Source organism: Mizuhopecten yessoensis, unplaced genomic scaffold (assembly GCF_002113885.1).
Source record: "Mizuhopecten yessoensis strain PY_sf001 unplaced genomic scaffold, ASM211388v2 scaffold11059, whole genome shotgun sequence".
NCBI classification, from domain to species: Eukaryota; Metazoa; Mollusca; class Bivalvia; order Pectinida; family Pectinidae; genus Mizuhopecten; species Mizuhopecten yessoensis.
The window spans coordinates 134,733-162,151 of record NW_018408858.1 but is presented as its reverse complement, the minus strand read 5'-3'; the positions used below and the strand labels follow the sequence as shown (position 1 = coordinate 162,151).

Here is a 27,419-nt window from a genome sequence, read left to right as displayed (position 1 = left end):
AATGATATAGTCAAATGTCTTGGTCAATCAACAGAAGGGTCGTTATTTGTGGATGACTTCTTGATCTGTTACAGATCTAAGAACATGCACACGATAGAACGACAACTTCAACAGAGTTTAAACAAACTACAAAATTGGGCAGACGAAAACGGCTTCAAATTCTCTAAATCCAAAACTGTGTGCATGCATTTCTGTCAAAAACGAAAAGCACACAATGACCCAAATCTAACACTCGATGGCACTAGAATTCCTGTTGTTGAACAGACTAAATTTCTCGGCCTCATTTTTGATTCGAAACTCTCTTTCATACCACATATAAAGTATCTGAAGGATAAGTGTTCCAAGGCGTTAAACATTATACGAGTCCTTTCTCATACTGATTGGGGAGCGGATCGTGAAATGCTTTTGCGCCTATACAGATCACTTATTCGAACAAAACTGGATTATGGTTCTATGGTATACGGGTCAGCGCGCAGTTCGTACCTTCAGATGCTAGATCCAATCCATAACCAAGGGCTACGTCTTGCCCTGGGAGCTTTTCGAACAACACCTGTAAAAAGCCTGTACGTGGAAGCAAATGAACCATCCCTTTATGACAGAAGAATAAAACTTTCATTACAATTTGCAACTCAATTAAAATCAAACCCTAAAAATCCTGCTTTCAACCAAGTATTCAACCCCAAATACCAAAACATATTTACGCAAAACCAAAAACTTCTGCCAACATTTGGTATCCGAATTTTGAATTTCCTGCAAGAACTCAACATAAAATTGACGGACATAGCTGAATTTAACATATCTGATGTTCCTCCGTGGACCATTCAAACCCCCGATTTTAACTTTACATTACATGAGCGAGGGAAATCAAGTGTTATGCCCGAAGAACACAAATCCTCCTTTCGGGAATGCATTTCGAATTACCCTTCTCATACACAACTTTACACCGATGGCTCCAAAGAAGGTGAGAAAGTGGCAGCAGCCTGCTGTACTGCCAATACTTGCACTTCAGTCCGACTACCAGACGGCGCCTCCATCTTTTCTGCTGAAGCATGCGCCATTGGTTTGGCCCTCGACCATATCGATGAACACCGCATTAAAAAGGCAATTATTTGTTCAGACTCTCTATCTGTCCTACAGAGTTTACAGTTACGAGATCCTAAAAACACAATCGTACAAAACCTTGCTCATCGAATATCTCGTATATTAAAAAAGTCTAAAATAACTTTACTATGGATTCCGAGCCATGTCGGAATAAAAGGCAACGAATTTGCTGACAGGGAAGCAAAAAATGCATTGAATCTCGAACAAACAAATATCAAACTACCATACACAGATTTTAAACCTACTATTCGTACAGCCATTCAAAATGAATGGCAGAAACGCTGGTCTCTGGAGACCAACAACAAACTTTTTAAGATACAACCGAAACTTAAAACATCTATTCCCAGTCGGAAAGATCGTAGAGAGGAAGTTGTCCTCGCTCGGCTCCGCACTGGGCACACATATCCTACTCATTCGTACCTTTTAAAACGAGAAGATATACCTTCATGCCACGCATGTGACACTCCATTTACAGTGGAGCATTTTTTAATAGAATGTTCCGATTTTAAACACATTCGTGATAACTACTTCCGAGTCCCGGATATGAAAACACTTTTCAGTTCCGTGGATTCGAAGGCATTATTTAACTATTTGAAAGACATCGGTCTATTTTATAGACTCTGATGTCTTTTAACCCACCTTATCCTTTTTGACGTTATATATATATCGCATATTCCATATCATCTATTCGTTATCTCTTTTATTATTTTAACCCCCTTTTATTATTTTTAATTATCTACACATACAATGCGAATACTTTTAAAATGAACCATTTTATCTGATTTTATCTTCGCTATTCACATGTTTGTTAAAAAAGTAAAGTGAATAAATAAATCACCATGGCCCTAAATGACCACAGCCGTCGATGGGCCGTTAAACATAAACAAACAAACAAACAAAGCTCAGAGGATTTTGACCAAATTTGGTCTGGAGCATCATTGGCCAAAGGGTTCTCAGTTTTGTATAAACAGAGGGTATGGTCCCCCTGGGGGCGGGCAGACAGACAGGGCCAAATAGGGGGAAAATAGGTAAATCTTTAAAAATCTTCTTCTTTTCAACCAATAGAAGGATTTTGACCCAATTTGTCCTAGAGCATCTTTGGACAAAGGAGCCAAAAGTTTGTATAAACGGAGGGTGTGGCCCCTCTGGGGGCGGAGGGACGGAGCCCAATAGGGGAAAATAGAGGATTTTTTTTCTCCTACTATACAAGTGAAGGGATTTAAACTAAATGCAATCTGAAGCATGATTAGGGACAAAAGAATCAATTTTGTATAAACTGAGGTGTGTGGGCCCCCTTATAGGGGCAGATGGGTTGGGCTCATTAGGGGAAATGGAGGAAAACATGAAAGATCCTTCTCCTTTTGTACCGATGAAGGGATTTTGACCAAATTTGGTCTGGAGCATCATTAGCCAAAGGGTTCTCAGTTTTGTATAAACGGAGGGTATGGTATTCCTGGGGGCAGAGAGGCGGGGCCAAATAGGGGGAAAATAGGAAAATCTTTAAAAATCTTCTTCTTCCTAACCAATGAAAAGATTTTGACCCAATTTGTCCTAGAGCATCTTTTGACAAAGCAGACTCAAGTTTGTAAAAACGGAGGGTGTGGTCCCGCCCCTACGCCCCCAGAGGGCCGGAAATAGAGGATTTTTTTTCTCCTACTATACAAGTGAAGGGATGTAAACCAAATGCAATCTGAAGCATGATTAGGGACAAAAGAATCAATTGTGTATAAACTGAGGTGTGTGGGCCCCCTTATAGGGGCAGATGGGTGGGGCCCATTAGGGGAAATAGAGGAAAACATCAAAGATCCTTCTCCTTTTGTACCGATGAAGGGATTTTGACCAAATTTGGTCTGGAGCATCATTGGCCAAAGGGTTCTCAATTTTGTATAAACGAAGGGTATGGTCTCCCTGGGGGCAGAAGGGCAAGGCCAAATAGGGGGAAAATAGGTAAATCTTTAAAAATCTTCTTCTTCTCAATCAATAGAAGGATTTTGACCAAATTTGTTCTTGAGTATCTTTGGACAAAGGAGCCTCAAGTTTGTATAAACGGAGGGTGTGGCCCCTCTGGGAGCATAGGGGCGGAGCCCAAAAGTGGAAATAGAGGAAATTTTTTCTCCTACTATACAAGTGAAGGCATTTAAACCAATTTACATGCAGTCTGAAGCATGATTAGGGACAAAAGAATCAATTTTGTTTAAACTGAGGTGTATGAACCCCCTTCTTTCGGGCAGATGAGTGGGGCCCATTAGGGGGGAAAATAGAGGAAAACATTAAAGATCCTTCTCCTTCTGTACCGTTGAAGGGATTTTAACCTAACTTGTTCTAGAGAATCTTTGAGCAAAGGGAATTGAATATTCATAAATGGAAGATGGGGAAATAGAGGAAAATTGGTACACAACTCATTTTCTTGTTGTCTTTCCCACCAAAACAGATTTATATGTAGTTCTTCTTGCAACTTTGTTTCTTGTACTCCTTTGATAAACCTGAATGGTACTCAGCAAGTTTTAAATTGAAAAATAAAATACCAGGTGAGCTATTAAGGCCCCTGGGCCTCTTGATATTTCAGGGAACTGTCTCCGTTCACAGTGTGAATGATTAATAAATAAACTGTCATCTGTGTATATACATATGTCTATGGGTTCTATGTAATTCACACCAGAAGAAATCTACACAAATTGTTGTGTGACACCAACATCTCTGAATATAATACAGATTAAGTAAGGGCTGATAGCCTGCCTAAGTTTGGCAAAGGTGAGCTTAAAACATCACTGTGTAGCTATAATGTACAAAACAATAGAATGTGTTACATTATGATTGATGTACCTATAATTAAATAACCCTACCTCATTTTCCTTGTCAGCAGTGGTGATCTGGCCGGTCAGATTGAAGATAATACATTTCACAACTGTGTTTCCAGCAATAAGTTCCATGTAAGTCACTTCAAATCCTCTAACATCTTTATAACTACCTGAACATTCAAAACAATCTATCAAAAGGAGAGAAAATTCACTATGAAAATTAGATGTAACTCATTTAAAGATATCATAAAGTCCATTGTAATTGTCAAACATGCTTGTTTATAGCGAAATTCAGTATTTAAACAAAAGTTAAACAGACCAAAAGTGATGCAGTTGAAAATTGAGTCCTATCCTCAAAATGAGATAAAATTGAGCTCAAGTAAAGTTTCTACTTTGAAGTATATGGTAAATTAAATTAAGCTCAATTAAAGTTTCTACTTTGAAGTATATGGTAAATTAAATTAAGCTCAATTAAAACTGACAACCTGAGGAAGATGACTAGTTTTTTGCTAAATATACATGTATTGGTGTTAAAAATTGTAAGCTTGTAAATTGATTGTATTTCCGTAATAAAACTGCAGTAAGACCAGCTTCAAACATTTATGAATGTATAATTTGAAGATTGAATAAAGGGAAATAACTCTTGCAGGTCTAATCACCACATAAGACACAGTTAGTGTAAGACATGTACATCTCTAGACTGCAGCAGCAGCTCACAGCTACTGACAACTGGTGGGCTAAGAATTCACCACTTGTGTGAAACAGGAAACCAACTAAAAACAAGAGACTGGTGGGGCCCGAACAAGCACCAGAGTATATTAGGAAACACACAATGTAGATGTACCATGTACTTGAATAAAGGTTAGGTCTCAATAAAATGCACTCGTAACTTTCAGAGGAGATCTGTGTCAGTTGAAGCCTAAATTTGTGTAAAGTTATCAAGCCCACACCTCATGGGCCTTTTTTGAAAAAACAATGAAATTGAAATAAGCAAAGTATCATCAACAACAGACTGTTCATTGTAAGTGTAAAACGGATCAGCGGAACGAGACTGGTAATTAAACTCTGACTGAGCTACAGTACATTGTACCTGGTTATTGGAAGTGTCCTGACCCAACTATGCTACAATACAGTAGGACAGGGATGGTCCTTAATGAGTAAAAATCCTAATCCTTATCTTTGAAGGATGATATCATGATTTACTGTTGTTGAAATTCTACCCATACAATTCAGTGGAGATGTTTTTGAAAGTTTTGCATCATCCTCTTTTGGCCCACACCTTAAAACCATGACTTCTCAGAGTGTAAAGATTCTAATTACTAAGTTTCAATCAAATCAGGCTGACTTTTCCGAGAAGTCTAAAATATAATGGTTTACATGTATTACTTAATAACCTTTAGAGGATTCACAATTATCAGGAAGCGACTCACTGACAGCTGACCTTAAAGAAATAGAAGCTAACTAAAGTTTAACAGTGAGACATAGCAACATACTTGTAATAGGTGGTCGAATAGTTAAGTTGAAGGCTGGATACGAAGCATTGAAATAGCCTTCGTAGTACTTGTAACTTATATCCACGTGGAAATCCGACGGCTTCTCAGGGTACTCAAGTCCATCAGTGTACAAGTACGGAAACTCCTTCTTCAGAATTACAGGATCACATGCTGTAAACAAAAGGTATATAGTATCATCAGTGTATAAGTACGGAAACTCCTTCTTCAGAATTACAGGATCACATGCTGTAAACAAAAGGTATATAGTATCATCAGTGTATAAGTACGGAAACTCCTTCTTCAGAATTACAGGATCACATGCTGTAAAAAAAAAGGTATAGTATCATCATCAGTGCATTCTTAACAATACTATCAGGATGTGTCAGCTCAAAGAAAAATACTGTCGAGCATTCTTGGACCTACCGACTCAGGTCCATTTATTTTTACTGCTGTTCCGTAGGTGAAGCATGGAATATTTGACCCTGATCAAATTTGGCAGCTATTATAGATGCAGTTTGAGTACGGCAAAACGATTACTTTCATTTTTACGAACATATTCATTCTTACAGGGTGTAATAAACAAGTAGATCCAGGATTCCTTACAGGGTGTAATAAACAAGTAGATCCAGGATTCCTTACAGGGTGTAATTATAAACAAGTAGATCCAGGATTCCTTACAGGGTGTTAAATAAACAAGTAGATCCAGGATTCCTTACAGGGTGTTAAATAAACAAGTAGATCCAGGATTCCTTACAGGGTTTAATGAACAAGTAGATCCAGGATTCCTTACAGGGTGTAATAAACAAGTAGATCCAGGATTCCTTACAGGGTGTAATTATAAACAAGTAGGTCCAGGATTCCTTACAGGGTGTAATCATAAACAAGTAGATCCAGGATTCCTTACAGAGTGTTAAATAAACAAGTAGATCCAGAATTCCTTACAGGGTGTAATTATAAACAAGTAGATCTAGGATTCCTTACAGGGTGTTAAATAAACAAGCAGATCCAGGATTTCTTACAGGGTGTTAAATAAACAAGTAGATCCAGGATTCCTTACAGGGTGTTTAATAAACAAGCAGATCCAGGATATGGTATATTGTACCCAATTCTTCGAATAGGATATTTAAATCTCAAGTACTATTATATTTCATTTCAATGTAAGCATTCTTTAGCACTCTTGATCAGTGGAGCCATCATATGGTACTTATGGTGATACAGCCTCAGGACATACAGTATGTAAGGAGGCTCCACCCTTTCGCAATTAGCCAGCAGAATTCAATGAACGTTTCACATAATGGTTATGTCACTATGTAGAGATGAGTTTATGAAAATCTAAGCATTCCGATAAACTGGGGATTTTTTTGTAATTAATAAAGAAAAATTGAAATTTTTGTCAAATTCAACACTTTCACATTTTTTGAGCATGTGGCATTATTTAAAACTATTACAACAATAAAATAATGAAAAGAAAGATTGCTAATCAACCCTACAAATATTTTATTTATCATAAAATATCTACAATATGTTACAAATAGCGTTTTTTTTTATTGAAATTGTATGGATAAAAGTTACTAAATACAATCTAAGAGCAAACAGGACACATAGTTTCATACAAAAAGAGTGAAAAATTGAACCAAATACACAAAAAGTGTTCATAATTCATCTATTTTACATTTTATAATATTTTGATCCCGATGAGAGTTGCATGTCTACCTTGAAAAAAATTGAAACTTTTTGCAGAGAGATAGAATTTATACCATGACACTTACTTTATTTACTATACCAAAAACGACGGAAATAAATTAAATTACTATATTTAATTGTCAATTTACCTTCTTTTATGGAACAAAATTACTCTCAATCATGTACACTTTGGACATCATTCCCCACTTACGCATGGTATATTAACATGTCAGGTATATATATGTAACTGTAGACTATCGCATGGTATGCCGTTATTACGTGCACGCACATGCACTTGCATTTTATAGGGATCTTGATATTTTACAAACCACTATTTTCACAGAGTTATTGTAATTGCATTTGTGAACTGATTTATCTGACAGAGCGTAACTCGCTACTCGACAACAAAAGTCGTCGCGACCAAGAGCTTGTGAACTACTGTTAGCACATGCCCATAACAAGATTAAGACTTTCCTGGAAGTCCACTTAGCTATCGCAAAAATAAGCTCAAAGTTAAAGATGATGTTCATGTACCACTTAACATTCCTTGTCATCACTTTAATAGCTGCGGAAATCTTATGCTTTTGAAGAAGATCCACCTCCTGGAGTGATGTCACAGTAAAGAACAGGGATGTTTTTGTAAATAATTAACTGACGCACACATTGATTTCCACAAAATTTGTGGAACTATTGATGCACCTAAATTGATCACAGAAATTTTCATTACATATCTCAGGAAATCTACAAAATTTACAAAATTTTCCCAAGACATCTTAAACTTACATATATTGCTAAAATATGTCATTTTATGCTGAACATGCTTTAAGATTACATTTTTAATGACAGTAATGACTATATATCCAAAATAAAAGGTAAATTTATCTTGACTTTATAATACAATTACTTGTTCAATGGTTATTTAACTCTTATGCCCATCATGTGCTTAAGATATAAAAAAAAAAATGAAAACCAAATTAAGGAGAGGCCATTATATATGTAGGCAGTATTTATGATAATATTAAAGACAAATTTCTGGCATCTTTCCGGCATAGTGGGACAGGCATTCCAAAGAGCAATAATTGTTCATGTGATGATTTCATAAACATGGGTGCAGTAATTTAAGTCTGTAAATCTAGGACAAAACTTTCTACAGACAAGTCAAACAGATGGACATTTATCATGTTCAGCCATGATCCCCCATTTCCCTTTAACTCATCCATGCATGATCACCCCACATATTTAAACTGGACTTGTCCAGTCTATGATTTGGTAAGATTCAAATGCGACTCTAGGGGTGAATTGGTTAAGTAACTGCCAAAACTTTATTATATAAACGTCACAGGTGTCAGGTGTAGGATTGGTCACAGCTGAACCCTCCCTCATTTTGATTAAAATTTACAAATCTCTCTTTGAAATCTCTCATCAGACCAGTGACTAACATAAATTCAAAATATGCATGATCTCTAAGTTACTGAGGGGATGTTTAATAGAAATGACAGGGGGAAATGAAATCAGCAAAAAATATTTCAGATTCATTGGAGATGTAAAATGAGGGAGATCTCCTAGGTTTGAGTTTTAAGAGGTTCGATAGCCATCGATGGGTGTAATAACTTAACTTATTGTTTGAATGATTATCTGAATCTGGGATACATATAATGTAGTATGATAGTCTGTACTTGCTGTTATTAGCAAATATGGGCAGATTATTAGCAAGTTTTGTTGAACCTTTAGGTAAACATGTAATGGTTAAACAAAAGATTTCAGTCACACTTTTAAATTAATTAAGCATAAGGCCTTGAAGAGATGATATATTACAAAGATTCAATGAATGTCAAAAAAAATCTGGACAATGCCTCAGTTTTAAAAACAATTTCTTGTGACTAATTTAGCAGCACTGAATTACAACAGATAAGCTGTTATTTAAGAGCTTTCATTTAAATGGGGAACATGTCAGGCTGCGGAGATTTATATCCGGACTAATAGGAGTACCGAGTATGCACTCATATTATAGTGTCTTTGCCGTTTATCTTTGTTACTTAAATTAACACTTTAAATGACAGCAGACATTTTAAGATTCAGTATTTCCTTAAACACATCAAGACCTGTATCTATAGTATGTATGTAAATCATGTTTGATCTTACTTAAATTTCTGTAACATAAATGGTATTCATTAAACAAGTGTATGAATTGTCTTATTAAGATCCCCACAAACTGACATCCAGCCCAACAAGAGTGATTAATATAAGCTGAAATACCTTGTTTCATAATTGTTGTAAGATAAATACAGTTTATTTATATAAATTAAATAAATATTATGGTTAAATCATGTGATGGTTCTGATATTAAAATTCCACTCATTACTGGATACTTAAGGATCTCAATACCACTGTCAAATACTATAATGATGCAGCGGGAACTGTTTTTTGAAGCATGACTATAGCTTTGATAAATCATTCCTGAAAAGAAAACCTTACCTTGTGGTATTTTATGAACAACAATAAAGACGAAATATTCACAAAATACAATCAACAAGTTTGTTCTGACTGAAGAAAAAATAAGTTGAGGGGGATTCGAACCCTGGGCTTCATATTGTTAATAGTACAATTGCTGTAACTGATTGAGCTACCTAGTCAACAGATGTGTACTAGCCCAAATGCACTATAGTGAAATCAAAACTGAAGTTAAGGGGAGGTTACTGTATGTAGGAAAAACAGCAGTGCAGTGGTACAGGGATCCTTCAAGGATGAGTGTTGTAATAATCAGTCTCTCTTATGAACAAGAGGCCTAATGGGCTGTATATTTCACCCGTTATTATGGTTTGAATTTGAAAGTTGGTCAAGGTCATGATATAATGGCCCTAGGCCTTGATCTCTCTCATTTTTTTTTATTTTTTTTTCCAAAGCACATTCAGACATCTGTGGTCTTGACAGTTTAGTCTACATAACAGACCTTAACCCAATGAAGTTAATTCTGGTTCTAGGTATTTGCAATTTTATCTGTAACACTTGTACTGAAAATAAAGTTTTGCTGTCGATGCGCTGTCTTCTTTAAACATCAATTCTATCTCATCTGGTACAGAATGGAACCATAAGGTGAAGAGTCATAAGGCATATGACTTACCGGTATGACAGAGAATGTAAACCCTTGTGTATATATATTTTTTTCTCAATTTTTATCTCTCTTTATGTCCTGTTTGCATTTAGCTTGTTGATAATCACTTATACCTGTAAAATTTTCAATGAAAAACACTTTGTGTGACATGTTTTATATATTTTGTGATAAATAATATAATTGTTTGGTTAAATAGCAATGTTTATTTTCATTCCATTTTTTTATTGACTTACTTTTTAACAATATGCCACACAGTGACTTTAAAATGGAAAACATTTGAATTGTTGAAAACTCAATTTTGTGCATTTCGGAATACTTAAAATTTATCTAAAATCACCTCTATATACATAGCTGCAAAACCATTCTGTAAAAGTTTCAATGAACTCTGCCGGTTATAACTGTAAAGGGATGGAGCCTCCTTAAAGTGGAAAGCACATACCTGCTTGCTATTAAAACAGCCTCATTTTAACTCTAACTTGTTACAAAGAAGCCTATTAATTGCTGTCTCTGAATCTTATATCTCTATCTTATAAATGTGTATGTCATAAATCCTATCTTTTTTGTAGCATCCTGTATGCCCATGGACATGACCTGTACTGCTAATGTGTAATACTCAGAGCTTAACATTTATATATCCTACAGCTGTTCCACAGGATTCTATTTCTCAGAACTGTATATAGCTACAATGAGCAAGAGATCGTTTTACGTATAAGTTAATGCGTTCATTTTGACAGTAATGTGTTTATTGAAATGATAACATCTCCAATGCACCTTCCTGGTCTATCAACCAATCCCCATTCATGCCAAGATTGAGGAGGAGAAGGGGGAAGATACATGTCTCTGTTTTATCCTCAAGTACCGAGACATCAGGAGATCAAGTTTAGTATATCCATTTCATAAATATACATCACTATTCATGGTTGGTAAATAAATCCAAACTTTGTAAAAACAAAATTAATTTCTATTAAAGATGGCCAATCAACCAATCCTTTATGCACTGAGAGGGGAAAAGAAGAACAAAGATACATAAATGTATGTTTCATCTTTTAAAAGTACTCTGGAATTAAAAAGCTCGGGTTCATTATCTATTACATAATTACCTGGTATCTAAAAATGATTGGTAGATTTATCCAAACTATGTACAACAACATTAAAAATGTTTACTGTCAAAATTACTTTATATATTTTTCAAAGGTTTTTAAAATCCTGTCTTCACAGCTAGAGGTTTGCCTTATGTAGATGGAGGACATGATGTCTACTGTTGACTAGATACAGGGGAGCAATCAGTAAGAACCAGATATGTATTGTTGACTAGATACAGGGGAGCAATCAGTAAGAACCAGATATGTATTGTTGACTTAAGATACAGGGGAGCAATCAGTAAGAACCAGATATGTATTGTTGACTAGATACAGGGGAGCAATCAGTATATGTAAGAATCGGATATCTACTGTTGACTAAATACAGGGAAGCAATCAGTATATGTAAGAACATGATATCTACTGTTGACTTGATACAGTAATTAGTATATGTAAGAATCGGATATCTACTGTTGACTAGATACAGGGGTGTAATCAGTAAGAACCAGATATGTATTGTAGAATAGATACAGGGAGCAATCAGTATATGTAAAAATCGGATATCTACTGTTGACAAGATACAGGGGAGTTATCTGTATATGTAAGAATCGGATATCTTAACTGTTGACAAGATACAGGGGAGTAATCTGTATATGTAAGAACCTGATATCTACTATTGACATGATTAAAGGAAGCAAGGACCCAATATGTTATACTGTTGACTGACTATATATTAGAGTAATACAAAGGATTAATTTATTTTGGTTTGGTTTTATTAAAGTTTAACATTGAAGGACATATTGGATGTATATAAAATATCATACTATTGTGGACATTATACAGGGCAGTAAGGGTCAATTTGTACAGTTGAATAACCACAGGGGAACATATATGTTTGGTTTTATTTGAGGTTTAACATCTTATTAACAGCAAAGGTCATTTAAGGACTTAGAGAGTATAAAGACTTGATATAATACTATTTACTGTTGACTGGATACAGGGAAGTAGGACATCATATATCATGTATGACTCTCAATATCAGCTGAGTTATCAGTTTGGAATAAAGCTGCATTGATTTTAAAATGTTCACAAAGGCCAAAATCAAAAGTTTTTAGAACTGCAGTTTACCCTTCTTGAACGTTGTCATCAAGCACTGGGCAACATTCTACCACCATATATTAAACATCCTTTATAACTTAGGAAATTGTGACTATGTACACATTATAGGATCAATATGTACATAATTTATGACCATCATCAACCAGGACATAAGGCAGGTTTATCTCTGGCTCCCCTTTACATATTAAGTCACAGTAGACAGTTTAATGTCCCCTCCATGATCAGATAGGTCCCCAGGTACAAGTACTCAGATTAAGGATCCCGTACCACTGCCAAACTTTGTAACTATTAAAAAGTATTGGAAAAAAAAAATTTCCGCACAACTATAGCTTTGGTAAACCCCCCTGCGAAATGATTATGAATAATTCATGAAACTTCATGAACAGTTCATGAAATATTCATGAATAATATTCATGAATGTTCTTGATTTGTTCATGAATATTTTCATGAAATTCATGAACTTAAAACTTCATGAATAATCTTGAGCAAAATATTTCATGAAAATTCATGAATATAAATTCATGAATATTCATGAATATTCATGAATGTAAAATCATGAACTTTCATGAATATAAAATCATGAATATTCATGAATATATGAATTCATGAACATTCATGAAAAATGGCAACAATTCATGAATGTTCATGAATGTTCATGAAGAAAACGTCCCATTTTAAGTTCATGAATTGAAAATGCTTGAAATATTCATGAACATTCATGAACATGTACAAATTACCACATTTCATGAACTTTCATGAAAGTTCATGAAAGTCTAATACCATATGAAAATAAACAATGGAATTCCACTTGGATACCAGAGGAAATACCACTGGATTCCACCAGCAATTTGACCTGGAATTTGTGGCCAAATTGCCCAGTGGATTCCAGTGGTATTTCCACTGAAATACCTAGCCAGTGGTCACTGAAATTCAAATTGGAATCACTTATATGAAGATAACAATAATAATGGACATTCAATAGATTCTGAATTTACAGTTATGACGGTATATATAATCATTCATGCTGTGTTTAAAGTTAGAAATAATGCAAGTAACGTCACAAATATCTTTTAAACATGAAAAAATGACAGTTGAATAACATATATATTTGCAAAAGTTTTTACTGCTACATATTTAGCATTGTTAAATATGAAATATGGATGCATGGTTCACATATGGTCTGTGTGGTTTCAAGAATATGATACAGCTGACATTATTAGGTTAGAGTTGTAGAATACAGGTTTCCCAAAACTCTTGAAATTTATCTGTATTGTATATGCAAATACATGCTGGTTTCCTCGTTGTAGAACTTGCACACTTTTTACCCGGTCTACTTATTGCGAGTCTATCCATTCTCCATGTAACAATTGATGGTGTTTGAAGTTCGAAATGTTCGTCTTCTATTTCGTCTAAATCACTGAGTTTGTTCAAAGCTTTTTAAACAAATTTGGAATTAGGATCGGAAATAATAATTCCTTCACCATTAAGTTTTTGTTTTGTCAGTAACAAACACTTTATTTCCAATTGCAAGCTCCACACTGTACGTTCCAATTATTACTGTTGTCATTTTTCTTGGTAGAACTTCTTTTGCCTAAACTTTTATCTAAAAGATATTCTCTTTTGTTTTGCAAAATTATTCCTAGTATTTGCCATACCTCTTTGTATGTCTGCTTAATTGAGGTGTCACTGATAATACATTTTTAAAAAACCGTTGTTATTTTCCAAGAATATTTGGTGCAAGGGGAGATCTTTTTTTTAAATATTGCCAGTACGTGTCTGCCGCATCTTGCATGAGATTGCTGAAAAACTGTTGTGGTGCTTTAGGTATTCCTCTTTTATCCTTTTTCAATAGCAAATCTTTCGCTGTATATCTTGGGACATTTTACACATCACTGTCATCCTGCAGGCTGGTGTTATCTTCTGAGCTTGTACACATATGCTTTAATTATCATTTGAAGATCTTGCACTAAAGCTTACATCTTCAGGTTCTGGCTGCTAATAATACTGCCTGTTTGTGTCGATGTCAGCAAAGCATGACGACTCTGTATCTGGCACACTTCAAAACGATCCATCAAGCAATCGAATGCATCTCTGATGTCCGCGTCAGTAAATTTTAGGAGTAATCCCATTTTCTGAATAAGAAAAAAGTTAATAATTTTTCATTTATCTTATAAAATACTGTAGAAATTAGTATATAGGCCTACCTGTATTTTCAAAGCCCCTGTACATCAACCTTATTTTTTGGGGGGGGGGGGGGCTTTGATATCACACAAGTGGGACAGTAATTTTTATTGAAATTATATATTATCTATCTGCAAATTTCATACAAGTTAAGAACTATCTCAAGAGGTGCATTCATACTGTAAACTTCAAATTCGGCAGGGTGGGATTGGGTGCACACGCACACACGTTTGGTAATTTGGACGCAGTAACCATTAGCACTCAGTAATATATTCAATTCTGTTTTCTAACGTATAATTTTCAGTATCGATATCATTGCTAAACCCGCACGGTAAATATGACCACGGAATTAGATTAGATTATATAAGTCCGTAATATGACGAATCAGATGAGTTGTTGCCAATGTAAACCGTTGTAACATCATGATCACAGACTGGTTTCACATAATTACACATAGTTTTAACATTTCATACAAGTATTTCATAAAATCCCAATCAGATTCTTACCTTCGGCTTCGATAACCTTCCTGCCGTCTTTCGAAAATTTCTCCATCTCCACTTTCTTCTGAAGCGTATTTGGCGCGGGATTAATTTCGTCCAATCAGAATAATTCCTCTATTCGCTCCGATCCTACCGGAAGTCAATTTATAAAAATATGGCATGGAATGACTTCGGTGCGAAAAAAGACCATGTAACTTTGTCTGTCGATAAACAGGCACACCAATCGATGAAAGGAAGATTAAAACACATATAAAAAGATACGGGCTTCATCTCAATGACGGCGATGCAAACAATGGATAGGAATTGGAGTTTGAACATTCGCCCGACAGCATGTCAACAACTCCAGTTTCCCCTGGATTTTCGCACACTAGGTAAGACTAAGGCCATCATACGTTGATTAAATTAACTTAAGGAGCAATGCCATGTTGTTTCCGTAGTTATTTCAATTAAAAGTTTTTGTAAAAAGTCCAGAGGTGTAGGCGTGTCGCTGTTTTGTGCCACTAAGTCACCGAATATTTCACAGGCGTTCGAAATTCTGACAGTAAATTGACAGACCTAACGTTAAATCTTATAAAGGAATATGGACGATTAAGTCAATTACTATCGATAGTAATACTGTTATCTTGAAATGATAAATATCTCAATTTACTGTCAGAATTTTAAATGCTTGTGATTATTTTCACCGCATGGCGACGGTAAAATCCTGGGTATAATCGAAGTCAAGTATCTCTTCGTTTTTGAGGATTATGTTGTATAATATTGTACCAATTGTGAACTAATACTTGTACTTTACATAACGAAAAAATAAAAAAAAAATCCTGTTCATGATCTATGATCTAAATAAAATGTTTAGATTATTATTTTTACTGCAACTGGCAGTTGGAATTATTCTGAGCAATGTTGACTGAAAATGTTTATGTCCAATGTTAATTACCAGTAAATATACTGTCAACTTACCAGCCATGCCAGTATTTACTGGTAAACATTGGACAACAATTTCTTTAGTAAATATTAATTGCGGCCCTGAGATAATTAGCTATCTTGTCAATTACCTCATATAGAACTCCCTGATCTCAAAGATCTCATCTCGCTTTCAGTTTATAAAAGTGTGAAGGTTCATGATCTTTCCTGTTCAGGTGTCCCGCTTTGTCGGTGACTAACTGATGTCATTAAACAAACTTCAAAATACACTAGTCTCAAATTTAGAAATGGCTTGACATCCTTGAACTACCCGACTATTTACTAAGGATGTTAAACATTGTAAACCAAGCTGGAAACAATTCTGAATTTGGTCTTCAATAAACAATAGTTCCATCCGCAATAAGCCCATGCCTGCAGGTAATAACACCCTCCCCCCAATATCATTATGAATTTCATTATTTTTTAATTCATTTCCCTATATATACATGTAGCGTGTAATATATATATGTCTGCAATTAGACCACCCAATATTTTACACTTGCTCCCTGGGCTTATTGAAGGATAAATATGGTAGATGATAATTAATTGGTAATTGGCGTGTTCAGTATATCATACAAATTATATATTTCAGATCAGATTCAGAGACAAGCTCTGATGATAAATTAAACCAAGATCTAGAGGATATGGCCAATTGGCATGAAGACCAGGGTTCAATATACTCAGAATCTGATCAGGAGATGACAGATCCTGAACAGGATGATTCAGAGGCCAACAGTGATTCCGAAGATGAGAACCAAAAGGAAATGAATTGTGACTGGTGTAGTTCTTATGACTTCACTGTATTCAACTCAGAATTAGCAGTCAACAAAATTCCTAATTCTGATACTATGACTAAACTTGAATGGCTGTGCTATCAGTTTCATAGGTTTGTGTCCCATCCATCAATGAGCAAAGCAGCGTTTACACAAAATCTTCAGGTGCAGAAAATAATACACAATGACAAAGACAATATACAAAACAATAATGAAAATAATGAACTGCCAGGATGACTTTTTACCAGCTGTGCCAATATCTCTGAATGTCCTTGCAAGTCTGGGACATATTGAGTCAGAATTTGAAAAATGCCATTACCATGCCCGTGTTAAAGGAGCATGCTGAAAAATCACTCTGCATTCATGTTTTTGAACTAGTTGACTGGAGACACTGTATTAGTTCATTGCAGTAGACTAGGAAAGAAGTTCATCTTAGTCCAAATAACACCAAATCTCACATTCATAAGTGTTAAACACTTGAACATAACTGACTTAACATAGTCATATTTTGTATAAACTCATGTACGTTAATAGCTAGCCTACAATTGTCTTTGTAAAGGGTAATATATCTATTAAAAAATTGTTAAACTGATGTATTGTTCCATTTTTTCTAGTTAATACCACTTCATGCAAAATGTATTTCAGATCTCATCACCTCTGCATGGATTGTCAGAGGAGTTATAGTTCCATTGGAATTAATATTCCAGTAGAAATATAATTCCAGTGATTTTTTTCCAGTGGAATTCTACTTGTATTTTTTTGCTTCACTGGAATTCCACAGGATTTTTGTTTTCTTCTCTGGAATTCCAGTGGTATTTCACTGAAATATTTCATTCCAGTGGAATCTCACTGAAATTCCAGTGTTATTTTCAATATGTATATATATATATATATACATAAGGAGGTGAGAAGCATGTGATTTGTAGTCTGTGACCTTAACAACTGACTGAGCCACCGCTGCTCCCAGTAATTACAGTGCTTCCCAAAGTCAATAAAATCAATACAGATGGAACTCCATAATATAATTTATGTATACTTCCTGCAAAATTGGCAATTATATTTATATATTATATATATTTACATTATTATATACATTCATGCAAAATGGACATGGAGTTGAAATAACCACAAGAAAAAAAATGGTTTCTGAGGATACTGAGTTTTCTCATCATTCATAATTTCATGAATAATAGTGAATTTTGTGTATTTGAAATATTCATCAAAGTTCATGATTTCTGCTCAGTCAATCTTTAAGAAATTTTGATGAATTTTAATGAATTTGCATTATTCATTTAAATTCATCAAAGTTCATGATTTCTCAAGGATATGCCTTTCATGAATTCTGATGAATTTTAATGAATTTTTGCTGTGCATAAAAGTCCATGAATAATTCATAATCACAAACTTCATGCAGATTCATGCATTTTTATGAATTTATTAATTATTCATAAAAGTTCATGAAGAATGCATGAAAGCAGGTTGATGAATATTCATGAATAAGTATTCATGAATTTCAAACTGTCTGTATTCATGAATGTTCATGAATTGTTCATGACCATTCATGATTTCATGAATACCCTCTCGCAGGGGCCATTTCAGAAAAGAAATTTAAAAACCATACCTTGCAGGACTTTTATGAGAAATGATAAATATAAAATAAACATATATATCTATATACATTGTAGTCAACAAGAGTATTCTCAGTGTTACAATTACTCTGTAGAGCTTATAGACGTCCTGGATTCAAACCCTTAACTTCAGACTGCTAAATCGCTCCCACTGAGAAAGCTACCAGCTGGTTGACAGAAGTGCCCTAGCCCATATCCAAACAGAAGTTAAAGGGAAGTAACTGAGGATATAGAAAAAACAACGCTACATTGGCACACTCACTCACTGGGATCTTTAGGTTCTTAGTCACCAAAATTTTCCATCGTACATTAATTGCGTTTTATTCCGCCTTTGTTTTTTAATTGACTCAGTTACATCAAAAATGTATTATCTAATTCATTTTATTTCATTTAAGTGACAACAATCATTATATAGCCATGACACTTACATCACGTAATACGACTACCATTTGATAATTACCCAGAAGTAATAATTTCATGCAAGTGTAAACACAAGTTAAAGTCATTTGTGTTGTGTTATTTCATAAATCAGATAATAAACTATTTTGTAATACATTGCAATACATTCTCAATCTCCATAATTAAATTACATTACATGAAACTTTACATTTTTCAAATTTAAATAAATAATATGACACCAACACAATTGTAGTAACTATCTCTATATTATACACTGTATGAAAATTAAGTAAACATATCAGTCTTCTGTATAGATGGGACGTTAAATCTAATATCAATAATTATAATATACATTGGGATGTGGATGGCTCGCTATATACATGTAGCTGAAATATATGTATAAATAAATTCAGAGCAAAAAAAGCAAAACAGAAAAAAAATACTTTTTACATGGATGTTACTAACATTTATGATACAAACCCCTAGAAGTGGAAGGAAATATGAAATTAGGTCAGGGACTATATTTATCTGAACAAGATTGTTCCCTTGACAGACAGACAATGGAACAGGTAGACAGATCTTGGTTTAACTATCATGAATGACAAAAAAATAGTGTATATACTTATATAGTATATCTACATATTAAGTCTATTAATAAAGCACAACATTGTTAGAGTGTGGCCGGAACTTTGATGTTTTTTAACTGCTTCAAGCTTCATAAATCTCTGGTTTGAAGTGTCCTGTTCTACACACACACACACCTCTGTTGTTTTGTGCAAGTGGTAGCTAGGGGAGTTAATTCAAAAGTCAGGGTTAAAATTTGGTTAAAAACTTACTAGATCCTTGGTATGCTTCACATCCCAAATGCGGCTGAAAAGTATAAGTAAATAATCTATTAAAATAGAGGAATAAGAGTTATATATATATTCGGTTTAAAAAGCTGAAAATTAGCATAATAAAATTGACATGTTAAGATTTAGAAAAAAAACAAAAAAAACCAACATTATAAACAAAAATATCACAATACAAACATTGATAAGTAATTTACATGTGCCAGGGGTCAAAATCTTGAAATTTCCAATGGAATGGAATAAAATGGAAAGTATCCTTCAAATTTGTTGAGAGGCAGTATACTCTTTGTTTAAGATATCTATTAAAACCTACATATCACCTTGGACATTTCATCACCATATACATACAGGTTCCCTAACGAGTGATGGTGGGTTGCCATGTTCATCTAACTCTCATTAGTTAACTTTCAAACTGTAAAAAGACATGAGGTTCACCGATAATTTTTACAATTTGAAAATTAACTTATGAGAGTTATATGAACATGATAGTCAACCAGCACAAGTTTGCGGACCTTTTTCCCCCACAACATTCAAATATTTGATTTAGAAAACCCTATGTTTCTCTTGGGAATACATTGTTACTTGTACTATGATATGTTACACTGGAAGATGATGTCACAAAGCATTGTTACTCAATGATGTCATAATTAGAAAATTGATCAAATTATATGTAATGTCCAGAGTGTTACACCCTTAAAGTTGGTCTACTATTCAAAAATGTTTCCCCTATAGCTAGCAGGTTTACTTTAATATTGGTTGTGGGAGAAATATGGTTTTTATTTTCTTCTCTTTCTCTCTCAAAATCATGAAAATAACATTAAGTATTACAAAATGTAGTTATAGACATAATAGTTCAAGCTCAAATTCTACTACATGATAAGTTAGAAAAAAAATAAAAAGTGTACAGGCTTCCAGATAAAGACAACAAGTACAGTGGTTCTACATATAAATAGCCACTAGCCTAGCTGTGATAGATTTTCGGTGAACTACCCCGTTAATCTCATGTTTTTTAAAACACATCAAGATGTGACTTGATGTGGCAGGGCTATTTAACATTGCATGTGAATTACAATTACAATGTACACTCCAATAAATTAGCACAATAAATTGCAAAAAAAATATTTCAATAATACAAAGAGTTTAGTAATACTAAAATGCAAGTCATGGGTTTAAATCCCACAGTAAGACCTTATGTTGTACAACGGCCTTGCATGGAGTATCATGCATGGATCCTATATGGTGTTGCGTTGACATGGTTTTTTAGTCTTATTCTCAAACGTATTGATACTTAGATATCTACAGTCATGCAGTTCAGACATTTTCAATGTTGTCAGCTTAAATATAAATTACCTGTACGTATTTCAATGTTTATATATAAACATGTACAATTATATCTAAACTATTACTTTTGCAAGAAAATTCAATCCCTGATCAAGCATTTCATGAAACGATGGATGCAAAGTTAAATTTGAGTTGCTGTTTCATAAAGCTAACAATGTCCTGAACAGTATACAGGGCCAGTCCAGGTCTGCATGGTTTACCAAATGACCTTTGGGTTCAAGGTTATCATAAATCTTTCATGTTCCTTTTCAATCTTATCACTTCCATCAATAATTCAGTGAGATTTTTAAGACTTATATATGTCTGCCAGATGACCTGTTTGTACATGTACCTACTTAAAATTCCATCCCCTACTTTATTTCACTGCTATATAACTTAGTATTTATAACAGGTATTAATCAGCTGATGTGCAATGTTTTCAAGTTAATGGGAAACCTGTGTAATATATACATGTGTATAATTGATATTCATGACTGTACATGTACATGAGTTGTGGGAATATGTTACATTAAGCAAGCAATTTAGCTATTAGTCAATTTCAAAACTCATTTAGTTTTGAACACTTATATTATACATGTCTGAATGTATTTGTATTTGAAAATGTGTATCAATACAAGATTACAGTAAAATTTTGACAGTAATAAAAGCTGACAATCAAAGGAATATAATATGACAAGGCCAATTGAATTGACAAAAATCATAAAACCTGGAACGTCAATTAACACTGTGTTACAATACATTCCACATCATTACATTATATTAATTGGTGCACGTATTTATATTGCAGTACTTTGAAATGACAATAGAAAAGTGTCTGTAAAATATACAAACACCCAGCACCCACAGAGGTCAAGGTCAAAGGTCAATGTTACAGAGAGTCATGCACTGTATTCCATCAGAGGAGTTGGTATGTAATGTTGTGTGTATGATACTACAGCTGCTGGACTAAGTCCAATAATCAAGGTCACAGAGGTCAAGGTCAAAGTTGTAGGTCATAAAAATGGCATGAAACTTGTCAACAGTAATTACATGACCCTTAGGCTAAGTACTTAGTAATAAATTGGCTTACATTTGTAAACTCAAAACCTTGACCTGCCAGATGTATAACTTATATACTGATTAACTACATTCTAACAAGGGTATATACCACTAATGTCCCACATCATTTAGTGGCCAAGCCTAAAAAAATGATGTAAGTTTATATATGAAATTGATGTCAATCTATTTATGCAGTTTCAAACCTGAAATGAAAGATTAACTTTATTCACCAGGAAATGTCAAATAAATTGATAAAATTTAAAACCATATACAAACACGTTTTCAGTGCTTGAAAATTAATACATCGCCAGGAGATTGAACACTTCACAAGCTCAACATTTACCTGTACATACACTGATGTATGATGCCATAATACATGTAAATATTTTAAAAAAGAATTTTGCTGCTTTTAGGTTTTTAATTACAGCAGTATACAGATGACAGCAAATAATGGCTGTGTAAAAAATTACGGCTTCATAAATTATCCTATGATATAGTTATAATAACGATAACAAGTTTTTATTTAAAGAGGGTGACAGTACATTTGTTTGTTTGTTTGAGCGGTTTAACGTCGGCTTCCCTACCGAGTAATACCGGTTCAGCCACCTGACGATAGAATTAATCTTACAAACAACCCTGAAGTCAAATTAAAATATTACACACATACACCATTGAAGTACAAGAATGTATGCATATTGACATAATTGTAAGTCGTATTATAATCTTCATGTTCTCACAAGTACACCTGACTACCAATTCACACAAAGTTTATACAACTCACAAACAAACAAAGTTCAATCAAATACAATTTCAATAACAACATAATTTTGCGACAATCTAGGATCAAGGTTTAATGTGAAAAATAACAAACATTGGGCATTGCATGCCCATATTGTGAAAGTCGTAATACAGTAAGTAGCCCAGGTGTTTGTGTATCAATGTGATGTTGAAACAAAGTGAGCAGCTCAATCATGGAAAATGTCGCTTTTTGCTCACAGAACCTTATGCTCTTAATATCAGGATTGAGCAGCATTTTATATAATTTCATACCAGCATGAATTTGAAAAATGCTGTTGTTAAATCCTTACATTAACATTCTATTTGTTTTAGTTATTAACGACCTTAACAAACATATTGCCTTTAATACTTTCGATGTTTGAGTGTCTGTGTTGTCAGTGCAAACAACATTTCTGGAACAGCCTAACGTCACCAAAATGTTTGCTTAAATTAACAGTTGTCTCATGTTAATCAAGGATTGAGGAAAAACGTCAAAATGATGCTGATCAAATTTAGTTCATAGCCGTATGAATGCATTTTCTTATGGTTAATCAGCTTAAAGAAGAGCTTGCAGTAAAAATGTAAATGTAAAGAAAAACCTAATGAACAGAAGATTCTTGCTGTCTTCATGGAAAATACTTATAACTTAACTTGTGGGTTGAAAGTTTTTCATAATTTCACTCGTGGTGTGCATTAAATATGTGAAATATCAACATGTTCCCCCCACTTATGAAAACAAAATGTTATTCATTTCGAAACCAAAAACATCCTCTATATTTTCAATGACAAGTTTAGAGTCAAATTACTTAGGCCAAATGAAAAATGTTGTTTGTATCTGTGGTTACCCTACATGTACCTACATCCAATATTTCAGCCTACCCTAGAATTTTTCAGCAACTTTAAAGCAGTGTTTGTCAAGATTACACACTTATATAAACCTTTTAAAAAAGGAACTGAAAAATAAAATCTATTACCTACCTGAAGTCAACCCTGATTTTGTTCATACATGTAACAGGAAACTGAAATGTTTTTTGCTTGGCCTCATTTCAGAATTACATATGATAGCAGCGAGTATGGATAGATTAATGGAGAAATATGATCATCCATTGATTCTAGTTACAGTATTTAAATTCTTGCCACATATGCACACTCACTTGAATACATATTACACAGAATAGTTTATCCCTGATTTTTTGCATCAGTTTTATTATATTCTTGCATAGAGCTGTTGTGTGTCTATACCTGTGTCAATGGGCTGCACAAAAGCTCAGTGAAATAGATAATCAATATTTCTGCATTATACTAATTGAATCAGTTACAACTGCAACTTCCAAAATGTATCTACATTGTATCAGAAAATACGAAAACAAGCTGTAGTAAATAAGTCTATAACAAATTACTAGACAACAGGGAAATTTATTATAGGTGTCTATTCTGGTCAACAGGGAAATTTATTATAGGTGTCTATACTGGTCAACAGTGAAAAGTAGTATAGGTGTCTACACTGGTCAACAGTGAAAAGTATTATAGGTGTCTATACTGGTCAACAGGGATATGACTATTATAAGTATCTATACTGGTCAACAGGGATATGACTATTATAAGTATCTATACTGGTCAACAGGGATATGACTATTATAAGTATCTATACTGGTCAACAGGGAAATTTATTACCGGTATAGGTGTCTATACTGGTCAACAGGGATATGACTATTATAAGTATCTACACTGGTCAACAGGGAAATAGTCTGCCAAACATTATTTGCTGCATTTGGTAGGATCTTTGTTAAAAAAAGTGTTTACTGGATGACAGGAAAATAATTCAAATGTGTCTGCTGGAAGTGGGTACAGGGCAAAATGAAAATATCTTGAAGATATCTACCTAAAGACATTCACTGGGAATCAAATCTTATTTATTACATTTAATACATTGAAGGTTTGTCATAGGATACAGGGAAATAACTTCATTAAAGGGGTGAAAAAGACACGCACAAGCACTTTTTTCTGAAAGATTCATTTTATAAAATTGTCCATCTTCAATTTCCAAAGGTGATATGTTAATATAACTCCCATACTCTAGGGCACATTTTTTCAAATATTACATATATGCTGTAAAAATGAAACCTTACATATCTGAATAAAATTAGTCTTGTAAATTAAAACTCTGCATATTTGGTTAGAATTTATTTTTGAATCTAACATAAAATATGTATACATATGTACATGTTGTACATTAGAAAATTGTTAAAATACTTTTTTAACTTAATAGGTTTTAACATTGAACTTTTTTAAATTCACCTAACAGATGTTTTATTTAATTATCTTAAATTCCATCAAATTCAAAGCAAGGGTGTGGATGACAGGACTGTTGTAACTTTTGTTTTAAATTTTATGTTTTGAATACAACATACCATACATGTTGTACATCAGATAGTCACAAAGTCACTTTTTTATTCAAAAAAGCTTTATTGAACTGTTTTAAACTCAATTAACTGATGTTTTATTACATTATTTCTATTTCCATCGAATTGAAAGCAAGAGTATGAATGACAAGCCTGTTGAAGGTGGTTGGGTCGTGTTATCTCTGATAGTAAGATACAGATGACATTCAACACCGGCTAACAGTCACATACTACACATTTAGTACACATTTCCTGTACAATGACACAAGACTTCCTTATAAAACAATAGTCCATCATATCATCACTTCAGCCCAAATCGTACTAAGTACTTAAATAAGATGCCACTCACACTAAGACAAAGACAACAAGAATTGTGATAATATGCATGCATACATTCAATTAGAAAACTTTATAAGTCAAAATACAGTAAAAACCTCATTATACTGCAACCATTATATCTTGAGAAATTTTAGCATTATCAAGGGGTTTGGCAATAAATGGAGAGAAATGAATGTATTAAGAAAAAGAAAAAAAGGGACCTTGCAATATGTTGGCATTAAACAAGGTGGCAAATAAAACGAGGGGCATCATATCGAGGATATACTATATCCGGTAGGATAAAAAAAAACAATTTTCATAAGTACATTAACATTAATTCCATTACAGTGTTCTATTATTTTTGCAGGTTTTCATTCAATTTACTAATGGTTCCGTGTGTCTGTCAGGTTGAAATGTGTCATTAAGCTGAAATATGAGTATAGAGATCTATAAATATCACAACAAAATACCATTGTGGTGTTATATTGAATGTTGACCATGACTCGGCTACCACTGTGCTGCCAATAACAATGATTGTAACCTAAATGGAATTTCAAAACGTGATATACCTGTGGTGTATCAGTCATATAAGACATGTCCCTGTGGTACGTCACAAGCATATAACACATGTCCCTGTGGTATGTCAGTTATATAACACATGTTCCTGTGGTATGTCAGTTATATAAAACATGTCCCTGTGGTATGTCACAGTTTTATAAAACATGTCCCTGTGGTATGTCAGTCATATACAACATGTCCCTGTGGTATGTCAGTTATATAAGACATGTCCATGTGGTATGTCAGTTATATAAGACATGTGGTATGTCACAGTTATATAAAACATGTCCATGTGATATGTCAGTCATATAAGACATGTCCATGTGGTATGTCAGTTATATAAGACATGTTGTATGTCACAGTTATATAAGACATGTCCCTGTGGTATGTCAGTTATATAAAACATGTCCCTGTGGTATGTCAGTTATATAAGACATCTCCATGTGGTATGTCAGTTATATAAGACATGTCACTGTGGTATGTCAGTTATATAAGACATGTGGTATGTCACAGTTATATAAAACATGTCCATGTGATATGTCAGTCATATAAGACATGTCCATGTTGTATGTCAGTTATATAAGACATGTTGTATGTCACAGTTATATAAGACATGTCCCTGTGGTATGTCACAGTTAAATAAGACGTGTCCCTGTGGTATGACAGTCATTTAAAACAAGTCCCTATGGTATGTCACAGTTATATAAGGCATGTCCCTGTGGTATGTCACAGTTATATAAGACATGTCCCTGTGGTATGTCAGTCATTAAAAACATGTCCCTGTGGTATGTCACAGTTATATAAGACATGTCCCTGTGGTATGTCAGTTATCTAAGACATGTGGTATGTCAGTGATATAAAACATGTCCCTGTGGTATGTCAGTTATATAAGACATCTCCATGTGGTATGTCAGTTATATAAGACATGTCACTGTGGTATGTCAGTCATTAAAAACATGTCCCTGTGGAATGTCACAGTTATATAAGACATGTCACTGTGGTATGTCAGTCATTAAAAACATGTCCCTGTGGTATGTCACAGTTATATAAGACAAGTCCATGTGGTATGTCAGTTATATAAGACATGTCACTGTGGTATGTCAGTCATTAAAAACATGTCCCTGTGGTATGTCACAGTTATATAAGACAAGTCCATGTGGTATGTCAGTTATATAAGACATGTGGTATGTCAGTGATATAAAACATGTCCCTGTGGTATGTCAGTTATATAAGACATGTCCCTGTGGTATGTCACAGTTAAATAAGACATGTCCCTGTGGTATGACAGTCATTTAAAACAAGTCCCTA

The 27,419-nt window shown here is 34.0% G+C and overlaps 2 protein-coding genes and 1 long non-coding RNA gene across 4 annotated transcripts in view; 1 reads left to right on the top strand and 2 right to left on the bottom strand.

Annotated features, from left to right (window-relative positions):
- LOC110465195 overlaps positions 1 to 27,419 on the bottom strand; it is a 59,279-nt gene that overhangs the window by 20,608 nt on the left and 11,252 nt on the right. For both annotated transcript variants that reach the window (XM_021520861.1, XM_021520862.1), the window contains exons 2-4: positions 19,663 to 19,696; positions 5,393 to 5,563; positions 3,945 to 4,069 (exon numbers count right to left, since the gene is read on the bottom strand). In XM_021520861.1, the coding sequence (XP_021376536.1) occupies positions 3,945 to 4,069; positions 5,393 to 5,563; positions 19,663 to 19,696 (330 nt within the window). The remainder of the gene's footprint in view (positions 1 to 3,944; positions 4,070 to 5,392; positions 5,564 to 19,662; positions 19,697 to 27,419) is intronic.
- On the bottom strand, positions 13,489 to 15,178 carry LOC110465197. The gene is made up of 2 exons (XR_002464585.1): positions 15,073 to 15,178; positions 13,489 to 14,517 (listed from the first exon to the last, which is right to left on the bottom strand). It is a non-coding gene; the product is annotated as an uncharacterized LOC110465197 (long non-coding RNA).
- On the top strand, positions 15,204 to 17,391 carry LOC110465196. Its single transcript, XM_021520863.1, has 2 exons — positions 15,204 to 15,437; positions 16,619 to 17,391. The coding sequence occupies exons 1-2, from the start codon at positions 15,397 to 15,399 to the stop codon at positions 17,034 to 17,036; spliced, it is 459 nt and encodes a 152-aa protein (XP_021376538.1). The 5' UTR covers positions 15,204 to 15,396; the 3' UTR covers positions 17,037 to 17,391.

What these genes read in the sequence shown, in the direction of transcription:
- LOC110465196 (XM_021520863.1), top strand. Translation starts at nt 15,397, where the DNA reads ATGTCAACAACTCCAGTTTCCCCTGGATTTTCGCACACTAG. An exon ending in CCTGGATTTTCGCACACTAG is followed by an intron (nt 15,438 to 16,618) that starts GTAAGACTAAGG and finishes TATATATTTCAG; the next exon opens with ATCAGATTCAGAGACAAGCT.